Source organism: Schistosoma haematobium, chromosome 6 (genome assembly GCF_000699445.3).
Source record: "Schistosoma haematobium chromosome 6, whole genome shotgun sequence".
NCBI lineage: Eukaryota > Metazoa > Platyhelminthes > Trematoda > Strigeidida > Schistosomatidae > Schistosoma > Schistosoma haematobium.
The window spans coordinates 19320288-19342445 of record NC_067201.1 but is presented as its reverse complement, the minus strand read 5'-3'; the positions used below and the strand labels follow the sequence as shown (position 1 = coordinate 19342445).

The following is a 22158-nucleotide window of genomic DNA, read 5'->3' as shown; positions in this document are numbered from 1 at the left end:
AACTGATTCTGCCGCTTGATCTAAGGACCAAGTTTGGATCACAACTGGCTTGAGATTCTCCTTATCCTCTGAAGCTAATTGCCCCATCCACGGATCACAAATCACGTACAAACTTTCCCAACGATGATTACGCATCGTCCGGTATGACTTTATCACGCTCTTATTCAGTTGTAGAACCACGTAGAACTATTCGAAAACTCGAACTTGATGTATCACTTTAGATTTGTATTCTTCACTATCTACTAAGTATTCTAAAACCTTATGGTTTACGTTTACAGCCGAACGTACTCTTGAATCCAGTGTCACTTAACGAGCAACTTCCTATATGTATTTAGTGAGTGGAGTAGTCTAAAACACATAAGAATATGTTTCTTCTACGTATCGGAATTCAATTCAACGCTGTTTCTAATTCCGCTCAACTCATGCGCTGTCTGCTTGGCGTGATACGTCCAAATCACTTTCAACTAATTGGCTCACTTCATATCTAAATAATCGACATTTTAAGGTCAGGGTTAACCTCACTTTCTCTCAGGCTATGAAATGTCCTAGTGGGGTCTCACAGGATTCAGTAATAAGACCTTTATTCCTAATTTGTACGAACGACCTTCCTCAGCGGGTATCGCCTGGTTTGTTACTTTTCGATGATGATGTAGTGTGGCGTCGAGTCGCGGTTGACTACGATCACCACTACAGGAAGACTACGTGCCAGTTAACCGATAAGACCCCCGAAAGCCGAATATCAGGAGGCAGTTGATGGCTGTAGTCGAGATGTATTCGTTGGCGATCTCATGGTATCGAAAGAATACCGAGATCGTGCCAAGTGTGGTTACTGAGCGTAACCGAATTCGCGCAAGGTCACAATCAAAGGAAGTATGTATTCCGGTACAGTCAAACAAACAAGTACGGCAAAACAATCCCTGGCACAACTGGTTATAATAATAATTGTTTCCATTACACTAATCGCGTTCTCTTGATAAAAGTAGGTCACTGCAACGTGAAACTTTGGGGAGAAGTATTCAACCAAGAGGATAAACTGGCACTTCAGGAGGATCTGACTCGACTTCAAAGTTGAGCAGATGACAACGGACTTAAGTTGAATACCTCAAAGTGTAAAGTAGTCCGTTTGAGGCAAGTTACAGACTACGAATACAACCTAGGTAACTTTTCGTGCCTTAAGGTAACCCTCGTGCTATTGATAGAAGAAACCAGAGAAGTAGTGAATAGGCCTTTATTTCGATCTTCGCGCAGTCACAGTGGAGCGTGGGATTATCTGTTCAGACAAACAAAGGCTCCCAACATCCAATATAAGATAATAGGGAATATAACGCTTATAAAAATAAGGAAGTTAATGAATACTTGAACAATACTGTTCTGGCATATGCTTGGTTGTTTGGGGTCAACTCTTAACCAACTAACCTGAGCTGTTACAAACACTCCTCTAGAGGTATCCCAAGTTGAAAAAGATCTAGGAGCGTTGGTACTCTACGATCTGAGGTATTACGCTAACTGCGACAAAAATGCCTGCCGAACAAACCGTGCACTGATAACGTTAGGACGTATTTTCGGTAAGTTCGATGGAAGAACTTTCCACATAATCTTCGATGGTTTTATGCATCCCCAGTCATAGTACGGAAACATAGTATTCTTGTTCCTCGTTCCGAAAAGTAAGGATATATTGGAATATATCCAACGGCGAGTCACAAAATCAGTTTGAAGACTCAGATTTGAGCCTTATGGAAGGAGACTCAAATTAATGAACTTTTACTCACTAGAGTATAGGTGTCTTAGATGTGACCTTCTGATGACTTGTAGCATTTTAAACACTTCTGGGTATCCCCTTAAACACCCACTTAAGCTTAGTTCCAGCACAAACCTTAGGGGTAAAACCCAAAAAGCTGGAGACACATCACAGCAGAACGAACTGTGAACACATCTTCTGCTTCTTAAGAGTAGTCAAATACTGGGATTGGTTGCCGGCTGTGCAAAATGTACATTTTGCTTTGATATAGTTCAGTAGTTTTAGGCTATACTCAACCTTATCAAAGCCTCTTGTTGACTATGTCATTAATTTATGTTTTTTCGTTTTAGGTTCCCACTGGGCTCTCCAGATTGTGATTCAAAGTATCTTAAAACTGTTATAGTATAATTTATTGTTGACCTTTGAGAGACGCTAGACTGACCTTGACAGTGTCCACCTAATGACCAGGACCGAAGAGGGTTATAAGCCTGTGCGAAGAATTAAAATTATTATCAGTTGGTGATTAAGGTTAGGAATTAGGTTTAGGGTTTTAATCACGAACTGACATCAGCTATAATGCCAAAACTCTATTTATCCAAATAGATGAGTGATTTTTGCACCAAAATCCGAGATGTTATCTTATACGTGATTAGTTCATCCACAAATTATATTCTCGCCATAATTTTCAGTTTGCTACAGTATTATTGTATGGATGAGTAAGTTGTCTGGAAACTTCCTAGGTCACCGCTTATTTTTCGTTTCCTGACTAGCATGATTATGCAAAATTATGTCTCGAGACATGATTATCTGGTCACAATTTCTTACCCAGAGTGCTTATTGTCAATATTTATTGACGTTGTTATTCACGGACGTAGATCTGACTCTGACCAGTGCTTATAAAACTATATTTATTTAGCAAAGTTTTCATCACAAAACTTGAAAATCTCGTCAGAACTGATAAATAACATTGTCAACTTTTGGATATGGATGTCATTTTTGATTGCTATAATTTTAATTGGTTTTTCATGAAGTGTTAATTGTTATAAATGGTTAGTAGTGTTGTAGTAAACATTACGTAGACTCTCGTAAACAGTTACTGTGGGATTATATATGTTAGCATATTAATTCCCATACGCAATACAAACTTAGTATACTCAGATTTCTTGTGTCCATGTATACTCTCCAAATCAGTAAAAAAAACAGTAGTGAGATGAATTAAGGTCAATATTCTTACTCATGAATACCAGTTCATGTAAAACTACATAGACTTGATACGTTAAAAGGTTTCATGGTACTTTGCTTTGAGTTTAAATAAAATAACTTATATTAACTTTAAGATATGATTACCCTAACAAATCAACTTATATACGGCTTCATTTTCAATTTATTTAATTATTTTGGTGGTTCCATCCATAAAACCTTGCGCGAATGAAGTCCAAGAAGTTGGCTAAACTACGGCCAGCGGTGGAATCCAGGATGCATGTTCCGTCCTTGTCTTAAGACTCGTTAGCTGGATGAACCTGTACACCATTGGTGTCTCCATTGGCACCAGAATATAGTTATTTTCGCCCTAAACACTGAGCTGTTAAGTCTAGGGCAAGAATAGTTGTTTCTTTGCATCGATGCCACCTTCGACTTGTTGGACAAGGCTGTTCCGAACACTTTGTTAACATCTTAAAAGCGTTGTACACCAACACTACATTCAGTGATAGCGCGCAACCACCTCTCCGCTTTCCCATTGCAGCCGTGAGTCTAGGCAGGAGTACTCAGTCTCATCATTTGTCTCCAACTGTTTCAGAAGAAGATTGCGATTAGGTAGTTGCCCAAACTCACCATTTCTCTCCAAGTTTATTGTCAATAACACTCATAAAACAGCTCTGACGGAAGCAGGCAGTAGTGATTTGCATCTGTTACCGAGAGAGAGTCATCAACATTGGGTGCATATTGTCTTACTATGCGATGAAAATCATGCTATCCAATCTTCAATTAATCAGTAGTCATTGTCTGTAGATATTCTATGTACTATGCATATTCAAAATGCAAGGTACTTCCGCCAGTTTGACAGGAGCCTGTGTTCGCACTCGTTCTTGATTCTGAGTCGTTGGAATCAGTAGAAATGTTCATGTATCTGGTTGGTAACGTTAATGAATAGACTAATATACGTATGATAAAAGTCAGCGCGAGATATATCAATCTGAACTGTGGTGTTAGTCTAGCTGTGAAAGGTCGTGTACAATACATTCGTTAGAGGATTCCTACTCTGTGTCAGTGAAGCATGACCTTTGGGTTGAGAATCTCTGGTGACTGTTTATGTCTGATCATTGTTGTCTCTGTAGGATTGTTGACGTTCAGCGACAACACCATGTTAATCAATGGTGAGGCTCAGTAATGTGTGTCCGGACACATTTACGATAATTGAAATCATTTTACCATCTTGAAAGACTTGTTTTGGCGACTTGGACGTGTATTATGAATATCGTTCTGGAGAATTGCACATCATCCATTAATTGCCAACACAAGGACTGGGTGGGAAAGGCAGAGAAGTGGTCAGTTTATAATATAGTGCTGGAGTATGAAATGAAGTCGCGTAGGATTGTCGTTGAGGTCCTGATGACGATGCAACTCAGTGGCTTGAGATGTTATTAGAGAAGGCTCACAACAGAAGTTACTGAAGATCCTACAGTAGTTTTGTGAATTTATGTAAAAAGAGGAAATTTAACTGTAATAAATATCTGTGTTGCTTTGTTGACTGAAGTGTCTATCCTTTTGTGTTCACGTAATTTTTCTGGTTACACAACTGGTCTTTTCATTCCTCCACGATATTAACTCCTCGCTTCGTACTATTTTAATGCCTGGTTGTACGAAATTTTATGTGAAATGAGTAAACAATATAAATGAAACATTTCCCTCGACCTTCAAATAATCAAATTAAGTGAAAAGCTAAAGTGGTGGATATGGTCGTGAATTGAGGGGGGAGTTAAAGATGTTTTGTCGAATGGTCCTAGATCTGTAGTAGTCACGTTGAATGATTAGTCTTTATCTTTTGCCATGTTTCATTTCTGTTTCATACATTCCTTGTTAAAGGTCAAACGAACTCACGAAGTAAAAACTGGTCTCATTTTTTATGTGTAAGGTGTATTAGTATTACCTGACTAGCCATACTGAATTTGAGATTATCTGTTTCCAGCCTGTAGCCCAGTAGTTATTTCTTTCTTTTGAAAGTATTATTCTCACTCAGTTTTACATTGGTGTGCTAATATTTACTGTTACTAAACAATTTCACATTATTCTGCTTAGCTTTTCTATTAATCACTTTACACTATGTGTATTGAGTTTGTACTTAATTTTCCTGGTATATTTTTCTACTTAGCCCAACTATGTAATTTACTGTACATTAAGGGATTAAATTGGATTTAAATAGTATGCCTATTAAACGATCATCTGGACGTTTAGGACCTATTGGTGGTGGTGTTAATAACAATACACGAAGGTAAGAGTACCAATAGAAATTCCTGTTATCCCTTTTCTGATGTATTTTATTATAGAGCATGTGAGCAGATGGTGTCGTCAGTACCATTAGTGAAGCACTCTACATTTCCTGTTGTGCCAAAATTATCCCGTATATCATTTCTTTCTCTCAGTCTAATGCTGTGCTTAACATCTACATTAACTCAGCACATGTATCTGTATAGAACTGTGTGGTGGTTACCGAATTCGTCAATCGAATACCCTGTAGTAAGTTAAAAATGCATAAATAAACCTAGAGTTGTGAAAGTTCTCATTCAGGTATTCAGTAAAACGACGAATATAGTAATGGAATATTTATTTTCTATTGGTTTGTCATCATGGCTCTACACTAATATACATTTAACAATAAAATATATCGGTCAGTTGGTGGTGTTAGATAATATTACAAATTCAAATGTTTACGAAAATAGTTGTAAATGGCTAGAAAAAAAACAATTAGAGGATGGAGTTAATAGATGACAAATATTCGAGGGTATTAATGGGTCAATGAATGGAATAGGATATGGGGTTTAAGGATTAATAACAGTAAAATTGATTGAGTCTATGATAAGAAGTCCAACAGAAGTAACAAATACGTAGTAAAGAATTTGAATATTCAGTTCTAGGGTTGATAATAATAGGCTTGCTCTTCTTTTATTTGGCCTCTGTCGATAGCTATACAAACTTCTTTTGAGTACAGAGGTTGGTTTTCTGGATGTGGATTGTGATAGCTTCAGAAATATACAAAAGACGAACCTGTAAGCCATGTGGTAAATTTAATGGAACAAAATGGATAACTTGAAAGGCTTTATTCACGTCAATGTTACGTCCTGTGTCAACTGAGTGAGCGAATTTGTAACCTTTAGTCACCTCTAACTGTTTGCTTAACCACATCAGATGATGTGATACTTTGACGGACTTTGCATATTATATACCATCATCATGAATAAACATCATCTGAATAAAGCGTATTTTCTTAGTTCATAGCTATATACACCCTCATTTCTGTACGAAACCAGATATTATATTTTCAGTTCCAGCGTCGAGTACTTCATCATGCATTCATTTCATAAGAGCTCAATATTTTACATTCTCCAATCAATTGATGATATAGAATGGTCATCGCTAAGGTCTGTAAAACCAAAACTAAACACAATAGTTTTTTTATTTTTAATATTCCCAAATCAGAAGTCAATTCAAAATTAAATTTTTCACGTAGTTCAACCTGAAGATTAACAATATTCTTTTACAATTTTTAGGAATTTGGCTCAGTCGACTATTATGTTATGGCCCATATCATCTTTATGCTGTGTACTCCGTATGTCTATTTAATAGTGCTTAAGGTATGTTCTTTTCCGCTTCACTGAAGTAATGCTTATCTAGAATTAAATTCAATTTTATAGATGACTGAATGTTTTAATAATTGAACTCATGAGCTAATTGAAGCTAGACTACCATGGAAAACCTGGAAGCACTGGATGGCTGTTTCATTCTAGTATGAAACTCTTCAGCAGTGGTCTAGCTTCAATGGACTCATGAATTCAATTATTAAATTACTACAATGTCCACAAAACCCCTCTCTGACTGACTGTTTGTTTATCATCTGATTTAAATGATGTGTTCGAGCCACCTGTTTTTCAAATCTACAAATCTTTCAACTAACCATCATGTTTTAGAATTATTTGGACTGAATAATCACGAATGCTAAATGCATGTACTCGTCTGCCATTATAAGAAACGTAAAAATTTTTGTATACTGAATCTTGAAAAACTCAAACGGAAACATAGCAGTTGGTGACATATGTTCTTCCTTATCTATTGTTTGAAAGGAATGAGAAACGAATTTATTGGAATTTATGTACTACCACTCCCTAATTAAACTAGTTTTTGGAAAGTGCTGTTTATGTCGTTGCTGTCTAACTCTGATTCCCGACTCTATGTGTTCTTGAGTTTGTCTCTTTTTCTTCTTCCTTGAGGATTCCAAAATACGACTTGTCCTGTGATGCAGTTTGACAGTTTACTCAATATGTATTCTATCCACCTCCAGCATCTTGTCCTGATTTGTTCGCTGCCACAGTAGATTATTGCTGAGGATCTCCGGACAATGGATCTGTAGTATCTTTTCTATACAGCTCTTTATAAATACATGTACTATTTTGGTGATGGTTGTGGTACTTCTCCAAGTCTCAGCATCGTACAATAGAATGGTTTTAACGCTAGTATTGAAAATCCTGATTTTGAATCAGCGATTATTCCTTTGACTTCCAAATGTCACAGAATTGTAAGGATGCTACCATAACTTTGCCAATCCGTACTTTGACATCAGTTTCAGATACACCATATTTATGTAAAAAAGGCTCTCACCTTTTCGAGAGTCTCCTCACCAAGTGTGATTTGTTTAATGCTCGATGTACTGTACTTCAAGATTTTGCTTCTTCTGTTGTAAATGTCCATGACTATTTTGAAGGAAGCCGCAGCTACATAGGTTCGCTTCACCGACAAATATTTGTGTGTACGCATGTATTGGGGCTAAGAAGACCTCGAATTCCAAATCATCTAACTGTGTTCAAGTTGCCTACCTACCTATCACCCTCCTCGTAGATCTCGGTGATTGGTTCACCTTGTTTGCTCCTGACTGTCCGATCGGTTCTACTATATTTCCGTGCCAGCTTATTTGTTGAATCATGAGATTATTTCATTTTCATTCTCTTGCAGCTTTTTCTCCTGAAGTTGCCAGATCTTCTACTTATTTCCACTTGTCGGCTCTAATGGTCTTCTTCACTCTTTTGTCTGCTTTTTCTGTGTATATTCAACGTATGTTTTGGCTTTCTCTGTTCTGGTTCGGCTGTTGTTGACTTCCGTCGTCTTGTTTTCCATTTCTTGATTTTTGCCTGAGCTGTCAACGAAGATCCGTTGTTCATGATGGTGTTTTTTGGAACCCAAAACCCTTTGACATGCTGAAGTTATTACTTCTTTAATCTCTTTCTAGTTGCTCTCTCTCACTAACCAACCACCCAGTCAGTATCCTCTGTTTCTGTGAGTGAATTTAGTCCTTAACCGTTTATTGAAGAACAACTACTTTCAATTACTGTTCAGTGCATCTGTTAACGTACCTAAGGATATACAAATGTTGTAGAAAACATTGTTTTATAGTAATACATGTATAAATATACCTGAATACGCACGCTAGTAAAGATGTGTCTGACTATAACATTAGTCGTATCTTGAGGTTGTATTTTAACCACCATTGATTTTATGCACTTAATAAACAGAGCTTGGTGATGAACACTAAAAAGTATAATTTTACGATAGTTGCCTCCTATCTCTGTGTACAAATCCGAATCATTAGACTTGGCGATCGTGTTAAAACATTCATTGATGGAGTTTTATCAGCACTATAACTTAGATAAACCAACACATTAGTTGCTGCCCAATGTGTTGTTGCGTGAAGTTGGTACTAACTTTCTCTGGCCACTAGCGAGGCTTCAAACTAAGGGATTAAAGTGGACGGGTTCATAGTGAGTGCTAACAACTCGTTGTTTTTATCCTTAATCCCGTTTCGACATACATATATGAACACAATAAAATATTTTTGCTTTTTTTAAAAAGCTTCTTCCTTCATTTGTAATGACATCACTGATAATGCGCTCAGTCCTGGGTTTACTCATTTTTACTTCCTGGGGCTACATCATGATCTGGATTTTAAATCGGATAGAATATTCCGGGACCACAATCTTGTATCACCTATCCGGAATATTGTTGCTGGCGTATTTGTAAGTTTTGATCCTATTTAAGTCTCATGTTTATTACTGATAATTTCTCTGTTAAGGTTTTACACACTGAATATGTGGTTGCATAGACTTGGTATTTTTCAGTTTGACAGATGCTCCTCACTATTGCTCACTAAATGTGCGTAGCAGGTCTTATTTCTTCAGGACGATATGGACATTTAGCAAGACAGGAAGTAATTTCTTATATCGTGTTTAAGAAATATCGATACATAAATTTGGATAATTAGAACTGTATCAATAAGTCATCAAATTAAAGACTGGTACAGATGTGTTTTGGCCCAAGTTATCGAAACACATTAGCATGGAGAGATGAAAACAACAAGACGAATTGTGAAAGGAATCAAAATAATGTAATACGAATGATAATGAGCAAGACTAAATACGGTTCGATGTGACGAATTCAAAAGGAAGTATTAGGCTAAACTAGAAATCTGAAGATTGAGATAAGGATATATATTGGATTCATCTGCTCCATGATGACTGTGTGTATGATTACATACTAATCATTTATCCTAATTATTTTTTTATTATTCATTTCAGTCCCATACTAACTCTCTTAGTTTACCATTCTCGTTATTTGGAGAAAATCGTTTGTCAAGACAGTCGTCATCATCAGCCAAATGGTACTGATAGTACTGATAATAATTATTGGGGCGACAGTAGTTCAAGAGTTGTATATCGACCGTCTGTTTTCAGGTTAAGAAATTGTCTACAGGTATATGCAGATTATCAGTTTGTGCCTTTTTTATCTATTCTTTTGTGTTATTATTATTAATAATTTCATTCTGACCTGTTATTATGAGTTGTAGAGTAGCAGTGTAACAAATGATTTATTCGTTCTTTTCTTCCTCCTTTAAACAGATCTTAGTTTAAATTATCATCAACTAGGATAGTTTGAACATGTGTGATATGCTGACCGAGAATACTCATTGGTAATCAGGTTGAAAGTGTGAAACTTTTTGATAATATAGTATTGTGTATTGGTTAAAATGTAACCTGATCAATAAGTTTTCAAATACTAATAATAGTGATATGACTCAGTGATGAGTTCCAACACCTCTTTATATCTTCAAAATTACCCCATTCACTTTGAAACGACAAAGCGCATTATGAACCTGTAAACAATAAACAGGGTTCTTCAAAGTGCACAATTCGTAATATATGCAACCATCGAACCCCACTGTTTTAAATCCTATATTATATGTGGTTACAGTAATCACTTCCTCTGTTTCTCTTCGCATCTTTGATTAATGATGTATCAAGTAATGGTATGATATATATTGGATATTGTTACCACTTACCAACCTACAGTCTATTCAATACCTTTTAGTTTATAGAACAAGTGGTTTAGAATAATCAGAAGGAGGAAATGCCTTTCAACGAACTAGAACTCGATGGATTTCTGCAGTATCCCATCGAGCTTCGTCACCCAGTACTGAAGTTATACTTTTTACTAAATGACAGCGATCCCTTCGTCAAACTAATTGTTCTGCTTTATGAAATATATTCAGCGTTATAATAGCTATGCTCAGAATGGTACATGTTAAATAATCCATTCAAAGCAAACGTATTTACGATAGGTAACTCGCATAATTTTGGCATGTTCATGTCCGTAGTTTTCATCAAATACAACCAATTAATTGTGTTGATATACCTATAAAAATATGGATAAATGAAACAAAGTGAAGTAGAAAATTACATAAAAATCAATTGGCGGCTGCATATCTTTTCGTGTTTACCCATTAGACTAAGTTGTTCAAACTGTTTTAGTCGGAACACTCAGTTCTACTGGTTTCATTATTTTGGAATTATCGGTCAGATGTTGTTACTAGTATATTTGTGATTATCTAAGGCTGTAGCCATACTGATGATAAGAACGAGGGATTAAATGAAAATAAGGGATTTCTCTAAAATACCAATTCACGAACACTCTAACTATGTTTGTTTAATAGGTCATACCATTTCTTATTTTGTAGAGTCAACTTCGTACAACAATTGTATTGACTGTTTTTTCTCCTTCAACAGAAAACTTGTATTAATATTAAACAAACTCATATTACCATATGATTTTTCATAGTATATAAAGAACGAAACGATTCAGGGTTAAATTATGAAATTATATCTATGATTATAATCTGCCATGCGATGCGATTTGGTCATCGTCGCACGTTTCTAACATTCAACCAGTTTCAATTTACGTAAGACAGTTTTGGGTAGGAAGTTATGTTTACCTGATAAACAATACTAACTACTGGGTGAAATCTACAACGCATCGGTGAGAACATTTTCACTCTTTGCTAGTGAAGCCCGGCCTTTGGTGACTCTGTATATCTGATCATTGTTGTTTCTGAAGGATTGTTGACGTTCAGTGACAACAACATGTTAATCAATGGTGAGGTTCAGTGATGTTTGTTCGGACACATTTACGATAATTGAAATCATTTTACCATCTTGAAAAACTGATTTTATGATAGGCGGTGTCCGAAATTCGATATTGATACATAATGTGCTACGCGCTAATCCGCCACCTAGCTACTTGAGCGAAAACACAAGAGTGAACGGTGGGCTACCGAATAAAATGCACAAATACTCAATTATATATAAACATTTCTAGTCCCTAGGAAATCAATCCGTCTCTTAGCCAATGATATGTACTTGTCCCGCAGATCACTTCTAATTCCCACCAATTGATCTTCTTATTTGGTTACTTCTGATCAGCTCACCTTTTCAGGTGGCTTATATGGGCAGCTTTTATGTGTATTACGAGTCTCATCCCGGTAAACTCCATCCATTTACGTCAGTATTAATGCATTAAATAATATATACAGTTAAAATAATCCGGGAGGCGAATATGTAGAAAGTACACTTCACCAAGTAAATGATCCAATTACTCAATATCTCACTGATGCGTGCCTCTGAATCACCATACAGTCATGGGGAGTAACAAGTACTGTTTCGGTCCTTAGGTATACCGAGTGAGATATTTTTAGTAAAGACAAAGTAAATCTATCTTCACTATGAATCAGTTTGAGTCATTTCTCTGGAGAACTCAAGGTACGACATCAGAATCGGTGATTGTCCACTACATTTTCCATTTAGTTTCACCAGGCATTATGACTACTTTGGTTGGACGGATAGTCGCTTTCTTAGCTTTTTGTTCGCCTTATTTTACGACTGTATAAAGGATAAAGCGCACTTCTTTACGAATACTTTTCTCCAACTGCACTTCAATAAACTATGGAACGTTAGTCGAGTTTCTTTTTTGGCCTACAAGAAATAATACAACTGATTAATTCGAGAGCCGATTCTCCCTACAATTTTATTATCTATAGGTAAAGTGGGATATGGCACAGACTGGTTTAGAAGCGATTAATAAGTCAGCTAATGCAGCTTAAAATAAAACAATGAAGAATTGTTCAGCACCAGATGAATAATCTTTCTAATCTTTTATCTATTCAGAAGAAGTGATTTTGTTTAAGCTTTTAGAAATTATAACGTCTCATCACAGTAAATTATTATACTCTTCAAAGTCTGTTTTGTAGTTATCACAAGTTATCATTAAAGTCAGTCAGTGACAGCTTAGAACTTCGTACATACGTACATCAGTTCAAGTTGCTATACCACGTTACCACACAGATACAATTGTCGATTCAAATCCCGTAGTGGTAGAGGTATTAAAAGTATAAGCATTAATCGGAAACATTAGGGTTTGAAGATGTTATTCAAGGAATATAATCCAGTGAAATAAATTTGGGAAGAGAAAAAACAAAGGGACATGAAGAGTTCAGAAGATTAGAATTTAAGAGAACACAAAGAGTGGATGCACCTGTGCTATTCCAAACGATTTCGAGCCAAGTCATTCAAGGTCTCTAACCATCGGTTGCTATCATCTCGCGGATCCCAACCAGGTAGTCGACGCCTACCAACATGGTTCAGTCCACTTGTCAGTGACTTCATGGATTTGTGCAATGTTTTGGTCTGGCCGCACCTAGCTTTCTTCCGACCTACTCCTACACCATAAAACATCGCACGTCGGGCACTTGGTGGTTGGGCATACATAACACATATCTCAGCCATCTCAACTGATGACGTTTCACTACTTCATAAGAAGATAAGAAATTTTCAGTTATTTGATTATAGATTTCCTCGTATTATCGGTTATAATTCATATTTAGATATGTGAAGTAAACTGATAAACATATTTCAAGATACTTAAGGCATGAATCCATTAAATATAAACTCAGTGACGGATACAAACAAGAATAATACCAAGCAAACCTTTAAACTGTCAGACCGATCTAAAATATATGCTACTTAACTTATTAAACCATATGATTATCACAAAGTCATAGCTATAAAGATAACAGGAATTTAGGGTTAACAAACTCGATTTAATACAGATTGAAATCAGTTGGTTCAGTGGTCTAAGGTTTAAGCGTTCGTTCATAAGGCTGAAGGACCTGGGTTCAAATCTTGCGAGCGGGATCGTGGATGCGCACTGCTGAGGAGTCCCAAAGTAGGACGAAACGGTCGTCCAGTGCTTTCAGGTTTTCAGTGGTGGTCTAACATCAATCAGTTCATGATCTCAATCAAAAACTTAATAACCTCCACAACCCTATACTGACAATCGGTTATGATTCAAATGAAATTGTTCTTCATTATGTTCCAATTCTCAGAGTCAACTGAGTTCTTCTCTTTACATCTTCAGTTTTTCATATAGATAATTGTTCAACAGATATAATATATTATGAATTGCTCAATTTTTTGATGATGATTCTTAACTTCATATTAAAACATTTTCTTATTATCATTTAAGTTTAATTAGACCTCTGGAAATAAATTTTGTCGCTTTCCATAAGTTATTCTCTTCTTGTGAATTTGACTAATATAGCTGTTTACATCATCCTGTTGGCGATGTCTCACAATCATTACGGATTGGCCATGTTTACCTCCTGAGAACATGTTTTTTCCAACGCCATATACATTTGTTCCTTCAAGACAACTCCATGCATCAACTGATCATCCATCATTTCAAACCATCTACTATACAAGTGACGTAGATTCAAACAATTATTTAATGAATCATCAGTGTTTAGGTGCAACACCTGAACAAATACGTGAAGAAGTCGAACTGTATAGACGTGATTTTAATGCAAGGTTAATGGATATTTTAATTGGTACCTTACATGCAGTTTATTATGGATGCTTTCTACCAATGATATTTGTCCAGGTATGCACATTTCAAACAAAAATATCATTTCTTGAAAATTCTATTTCTCTGTATGTTGTAACTCATAAAAGACATTTCATAAGCGTTTAGTCATAACTTCTAGCATCATAATGCTGTAAGTTCGATGTTTTATAACCCAACAAACTCTGCGATAACCCTAAGGGTGTCACACATCACAATCCACTCAGGCATTTACCTTACTATGCTACATTTTTTTTATCACTCACACTTACTCCAGTTGCAAGAACTTCTCGATCTCAAACACTAGGTCCTGTCAATCTGATAGCGGTGCTCTACATTTTTTTTGCTTAAATATATCCCATACTAACAAGGAATGATTGTCATTTATTTTGGTGCAATATAACGATATCGCCTGTACCCTCAAATCATTTCGGTCTGAATTTTGCTTTGTTTCTTTAATTTTATCGGTCCCAAAGTTAGGAGAATGACTAGATAAGACAATGCGGTTCCTAATCTTACTACTTGTGTGGAACAGTACAGAGAAGTGGTTATATTCCCTTACTCCTCATTGGGCTTATTTTTTAACAGCTTTCGAGATGCTAATAAATTCCATACATACGCTTGTCTATCGAATGATTTATATGTATAGCTTTATCTAACGGATGAAATGCGCTTTTATTTGTCAAGTTACAGATTAGTCGTTGACCTACAGTGCATGTAGAGTTATTCAAGGAAGCCTGAAAACATAATAAATACATACGTAACTCGAACGGAACCCTGTTAGTTTTTAAAGCCAGGCTCACAAATTTGTAAAGACCAGTTTCAAATGCTGGTTTATCTCCAACAGACTAATGTATTATTCCAAGTCGATAGATTATTATTATTATTGTTTTCTGTTATATTACAGAATGAACACTTATATATTGATTATTGGTGGTGCATTCAGCATTGTTTCTTGACTGGCTTAGTAGTCTTTCTGTTACGTTGGCATTATTTTCTACCATGTGATTACATCGATTTGCTGCATCGAATTTCTATGCATCTGGGTAGTTGGGAGAATTCGCTCACACGAAGTGGATATATAAACACTATATCATGGTCAGCGTCTACCGTAAGCTGTTTTTTTGTATGTTGATAAATGATTTGCTTATTTTTCTATATTTTCAAATATACAAATGGTTGTTAAAATAGTTTCATAGTAATTGTCGTATGCAAATCTGCATCACCCTAAAAATGTAAGAAAACATAACAATCCATTTCTGTATTGGTTTTTTGGATCTTCCCATTGATCAGTCTCTTATTGGCATATGTGCATCCTGTGCAGATTACCTCGATATTACCTTGAATCAAAAACATTATAAGCAGAGATGGATGGTGGCCAGCAGTAGAATCCAGGACTCGCGTTTCGTTCTATTTGGACTCTTCAGCTGGGTGTATATGCATTCGAGAGTTGATGTTCACTCTGGGACTTGAACCCAGTACCGTTCGCAATGGCGTTTGAAGTGAACAGTACTAGGTTCAAGTCTCGAAGTGAACATCAACTCTGGAATTCAGGTAAATCCATCTGACGAGTCTTAAGTAGGATGAAACGCAAGTCCTGGCTTCCACTACTGGCCACCATCCATCTCTGCTTATAAGAATTTTAACATTTTAAAACTGTTATGATGTAAATAAACAAATGAATTACTGTCATTAGAATCATATAGAACCCGAAACAATCTTTTTTTTTCTCAATGGCTTTCTACACACTGGTAAATTTGATGTCGTCTTGAAAATAATCCTGAGACATACTCGTCTACCTTTACATTATACAGCAATCTTAAAATATAGATTCACTTCAGGTCTCTTTTTTCTGGTTTATGTTATCCAATACAAGCATCTAGGTGTAACAGATCTAATGCGTGTCATTCAGTATTTGCACGTAAATAACAATCCATCATTGATTAGCAATTTTGTTCAATGAGAAAAACACTACAATTTTCTATTTCAAAATTGCGTTATAAAAATAAGTTGCGTTAGAGGTGGTAACAACTAATAGTTATTGACATTTAGGGTTGCTATTGCCTCTCCATGACTCAATTAATGACTGTCAGATTACAGAAACCATTAATCTAACTCAATGACCGATATGTATTTTCATTCTCCTTCTTCTTCTTCTTCTTCTTCTTCTTCTTCTTCTTATTATTATTATTATTATTATTATTATTATTATTATCTGCTTTATTCAATATTATATTTTTGGTACAATAAAGAATTCTCAACGCAAAGTATTTCAACAAGTTTCCGTTTCTTTCTTCTTGGTCAGTCCTGGCGATAAATATTGAGTGATCGCCAGTTAGATGTTAGCACTTCAGTGAATGAACATCTGAATAATGTGCATTCTTTTCGTTGTATATTGCCAGCAACCACATTGTCTCTTATTTTTTTGTAACTTTGACAACGAAAGGTTGTACACTTTTCAGAAACGCAGTAGGATAGGTTATGCGATTAATAAACATAATGATGTATTAAAACAAACAAAAATAGATAACTTGTTGAAATATCTGGATGGCAGGAACAGGTAGCCCAGATGCTCTAAGTTGCCTGTATTTCGTAAAAACATCATATACTATTCAACTGCTCAAATGAGATTAGCAACAGCCGCGTCCAAACTTGAAACCTAATATTTGGAAGTTGTTATATCTCGATTTTCAGGATTCAATACGAGTTCAAAATTATTGCGAAATTGAAAACGATTGAGCTACTCAAAAATAACTTGGTCTATTTCATAAATCGATAACAGCGACTAGCACACAACACTTACCCGATAACACAGCGAGATGATGAATAGCAGGAAAATTTTTTATTCAAAGTAGAACAAATAAAGCAGAATGAAATGGTACAACTCTGTTCATATATAGTAACAAAAACATGACCGTCAGTGATACAGAAATTCAGAGAACTAAGAGTAATGCTGACCAATCAGAAAAAGGTGAAGGTTATTCAGAAAGTTGAATTATAAAAATAACATTTGCAGTTTCCATTTCTAGTAACATTTCATCATTGTTAACAAAATTTGAGTAATCTTGTAATCTCCCTAACAGAAGTCAAATGCGCCACATAGTTAAGCTACGTTAACACCTATTAAAAAGTCCATTCAATGGTTGATTGTTATAATATTTAATGTAGTATTCAACTCATTTATGTTTAACAAAACGACAATATAACTACCGAACAGATATTTATTTTCCTGGATTTTCGTTCTCTGGGTTGGATGGTTTAGCCTAAGAACCTTCATTGTTCTTCTGAACAGCATCATCAAGACAGACTTTAGATAGAAGTGAATTGTCCTATCGACCTCGGTCTTGGTTGTTTATTATTGACCTTTAACCTGTTATTGTCTGCATCTTTATTTTGATTGTATCTCCCTTTGATCTGATTCTTGTTCCTATATTCGTCCACGCACTACAATGATTATGGACAAGAAAGAATATATAAGGAAAGCTGAAGAACTACTTGAGAATAAGAGCTTATATAAATCAATGGATTCAAGTCCATAAGACTCTAAACAAGCTTGTCAATACAGGACAACTGTCGAAACAAAATCAATGGCGAATGAAATCTAGTGGACCAGTACTCCCTCAATCTTATGGTAAACTGAAACTAAATATACCAAACATCCCACTACGTTCAATTGTATTGCTCCAGGCAACCCTTACATACAATTTGTCGAGAGAAATTTCAAGAATATTGAAGCACTCAGTGGATACATCCAATCACTCCACTAAATCTCATACAATTCTTAGATAAGAGTAAAGCGATTCAAATCAACAATGACGAACTAAAAATATCATTCAACGTAACAGCCTTATTCACCTCATTCGAACCAAACTTATCATAGAAAACTATCTATTCTCCTCACTAATAACACAAATCTCCCAAAGTACACGAAACCTTAAAGTCAAAGTCTACTAAAACTCATCGATTTATGCTTAATAACATATTTACATTTCAACAATAAAATGTACAAACAGACGAAGGGAACATCAATCGGATCACCAATATCGAGACTTGTTGCAGTAGCTGTGATGCTCAGACTGGAAGCCTCGATCTTACCAATGATCAAGCCGAAAATGTGGAATCGTTATGTGGACAACGTATTCATTATCATCAAAACGAACGAGCTGGAAATTACTTACAGTTTGATTAGCAACGTCTTCGATGACATACAATTCATAATCGTACAAGAGTCGAATAATGAACTATCATTCCTGGATGTATTGATCATCAGGGCCGACAATGGGAAACTGGAGACTCAAGTATATCAGAAGTCAACCCACGCAGATCTAGTTCTCAATTACTGTAGCCATAACCCAAGAACTCACAAAATAAATTGCGTGAAAACTTTATTCAAAAGAGCGAAAACACACTGTGAAACACAGCTCAGAGGAACGAAGAAAAGTATCTAATGATTATGTTTCGAAATAACAGCTATCTACGCAGTTTCATCAAGCGATGTCAATACAAACTTATCAACAAAAACAAACTCAAATATAGAAATTAACAAATGGACCATCCTAACATGCATAAAAGATATGTCGGAAACTACAGTGATATTATTAAACCAGTTCAGAACATGTGTAGCACATAAACTAGCAAAACTATTCCAATAAATCTTCCATAAAGCAAAGGATGAAATGACAAAAGAAAATCTGAACATCATCTACAAAATAAACTGTTCCCATTGAGAGAATTTTCTTTGTGCTTCCGGACTCAAGGTTTCCCTAACTTAAAGTGTGCATCGTGTATGGGGTAATGATTTTTGGTTCTTTATTGCAAATCCTTTCAGAAATACATCAACTTTTCTGGCTACATGATATTGTTCTGTTTGTACATGGATAATCGTATAGTTCTCTCGCATTATAAATTGTCACTATATTGTTTTGCATACTAACAAAGTTTATAAGTAGTACAATTTTATTAACTCAATATTTTCACCGTTGGGTCATGTTACATTTCTAGTTGACTTCAAGTTACAAAATGAGTTGATTTTGCGTACTCATTATCACTTTTTCTCCTATATTATTTTGCTTTCATATCCTGTCGTAGTTTTCTCCCCTTTCGTTAGCATTATCACACGATTTCTGATTCCTGTTTACTACTAGTGAGCATTCGTGTTCGCTTTCATTATGTGCAAATATATATGACAGATTCTCTTACCAGGTACTTAGATAGAGATAATACATTTTCCTCAGTAATTATTGGTACCAACTACACGTAGAACTAGATTACGTGCGTTAATACATTGGACAGCAACTAATGTGTTGGTTTATCTAAGTTATAGTGCTGATAAAACTCCATCAATGAATGTTTTAACACGATCGCCAAGTCTAATGATTCGGATTTGTACACAGAGATAGGAGGCAACTATCGTAAAATTATACTTTTTAGTGTTCATCACCAAGCTCTGTTTATTAAGTGCATAAAATCAATGGTGGTTAAAATACAACCTCAAGATACGACTAATGTTATAGTCAGACACATCTTTACTAGCGTGCGTATTCAGGTATATTTATACATGTATTACTATAAAACAATGTTTTCTACAACATTTGTATATCCTTAGGTACGTTAACAGATGCACTGAACAGTAATTGAAAGTAGTTGTTCTTCAATAAACGGTTAAGGACTAAATTCACTCACAGAAACAGAGGATACTGACTGGGTGGTTGGTTAGTGAGAGAGAGCAACTAGAAAGAGATTAAAGAAGTAATAACTTCAGCATGTCAAAGGGTTTTGGGTTCCAAAAAACACCATCATGAACAACGGATCTTCGTTGACAGCTCAGGCAAAAATCAAGAAATGGAAAACAAGACGACGGAAGTCAACAACAGCCGAACCAGAACAGAGAAAGCCAAAACATACGTTGAATATACACAGAAAAAGCAGACAAAAGAGTGAAGAAGACCATTAGAGCCGACAAGTGGAAATAAGTAGAAGATCTGGCAACTTCAGGAGAAAAAGCTGCAAGAGAATGAAAATGAAATAATCTCATGATTCAACAAATAAGCTGGCACGGAAATATAGTAGAACCGATCGGACAGTCAGGAGCAAACAAGGTGAACCAATCACCGAGATCTACGAGGAGGGTGATAGGTAGGTAGGCAACTTGAACACAGTTAGATGATTTGGAATTCGAGGTCTTCTTAGCCCCAATACATGCGTACACACAAATATTTGTCGGTGAAGCGAACCTATGTAGCTGCGGCTTCCTTCAAAATAGTCATGGACATTTACAACAGAAGAAGCAAAATCTTGAAGTACAGTACATCGAGCATTAAACAAATCACACTTGGTGGAGAAACTTTCGAATAAGTGAGATCAATTACGTACCTAGAGAGCATCACCCATAAATACGGTGTGTCTGAAACTGATGTCAAAGTACGGATTGGCAAAGTTATGGTAGCATCCTTACAATTCTGTGACATTTGGAAGTCAAAGGAATAATCGCTGATTCAAAATCAGGATTTTCAATACTAGCGTTAAAAGCATTCGATTGTAGGATGCTGAGGCTTGGAGAAGTACTACAACTATCACCGGAATAGTACATGTATTTATAAAGAACTGTATAGAAAAGATACTACAGATCCATTGTCCGGAGATGGTCATCAATAACTTGTAGTGGTTAAAAAACTAATGTAATAATCATCGCTTTGTGAATATAATGTCTGTTTTAAGATCAGACAACTATAAAGAGTAGCTCTTGATTGAATTGTTTTTAGTTCTCTAGTCATTAACATATAACTCGAAATGTAAAACAGTCTTATTTTAGTCATCTATTCTGTATCGATACGTTAACTATCTCATCATAACTATTAGAGGTCTGTCATACACGACTATTTGATGATGAATAAGTTTTAATGCACCAGCACTTTATTTTTTTCAAAGAAATTTTTTGTATGTTTATCTGATCAAAATTAAACTATTCAATAGTTTCGTGCATCTATTAATTTATTATTACTGAGTAATTAATTAACTAATTAATTCACAATTTGTACGAAGAATATTTTTGTTGTTGTTGTTGTTGTTTTACCGATGGTACTGTTCAAGAACAAAAGTTAATCCTACCTGCTGTTTGTCTTCCTTTTTTGTTTTGTTTTGTCTTTGTTTGACCTTAATAATAAAAAAACTCAGTTGTTCGTTGAATCCATGTTGATATAGAATCTCAAACGTTTTATTATCCTATTTTGTTGTTGTTGTTAGTGCTGGTGGTGGTGGTAGTGGTGACGATTATTATCCTATTGTGTGTGTGTGTGTGTGTGCATGTACAATCCATATAGCAATAAATAATCTTAGTCATATTCAATGTTTCTATTTTATCTTCTATAAAATTAATAGTTTATGTTGTTTTATTCAAAGTCCAGTTATTATGAATAGATTTCTTTTTATTCACAATTTTTCTCACCCATATTCAGTTTTTAGTTTATATGTGCGTTGATACTCATTGTATTTCTACTGTATAAAACCCTTGGGGTTTTTTAATATTTACTGATTGACTTATTATTCCTCTTTTAAACATTTATTCTTTCCTTACCACCACTTTCTCTCTCTCTCTCTCTCTCTCTGTGGATGTGATTATCGACCTGACAGAGTAATAGGATGTTAATAATGAGAGGGGTCAAAAGGTGGAAAATCTCATTAAAAGTGATAATTTAACAAAAAGAAAACTTGAGGAATTTTATTTTTAAATGCACACCAAATACTTTCATATCATCAAGATATTAGCACTCTATGTTTTAAGTAATATCAAAAGGGGTTTTTGTGGATATTATAGTAATTTCAATAGTTGAGATCATAAGTCAATTGAAGATAGACCATCATGGAAAACCTTCAAACACTGGACGGCCATTTCATCCTATTGTGGGACTCCTTAGCAATGCCGTCCAGTGTTT

General features: G+C 35.4%; 1 protein-coding gene across 1 annotated transcript in view; it reads left to right on the top strand.

The window, feature by feature from the left end:
- The first annotated feature begins 2168 nt into the window (after positions 1-2168).
- The window catches only part of TMEM39A (Transmembrane protein 39A), a 31020-nt gene continuing 11030 nt past the window's right edge, over positions 2169-22158 (top strand). The window contains exons 1-7 of the mRNA XM_051217059.1: positions 2169-5228; positions 5284-5473; positions 6505-6588; positions 8855-9018; positions 9577-9751; positions 13928-14266; positions 15135-15338. Of these exons, the coding sequence (XP_051065692.1) occupies positions 5161-5228; positions 5284-5473; positions 6505-6588; positions 8855-9018; positions 9577-9751; positions 13928-14266; positions 15135-15338 (1224 nt within the window). The 5' untranslated portion in view covers positions 2169-5160. The remainder of the gene's footprint in view (positions 5229-5283; positions 5474-6504; positions 6589-8854; positions 9019-9576; positions 9752-13927; positions 14267-15134; positions 15339-22158) is intronic.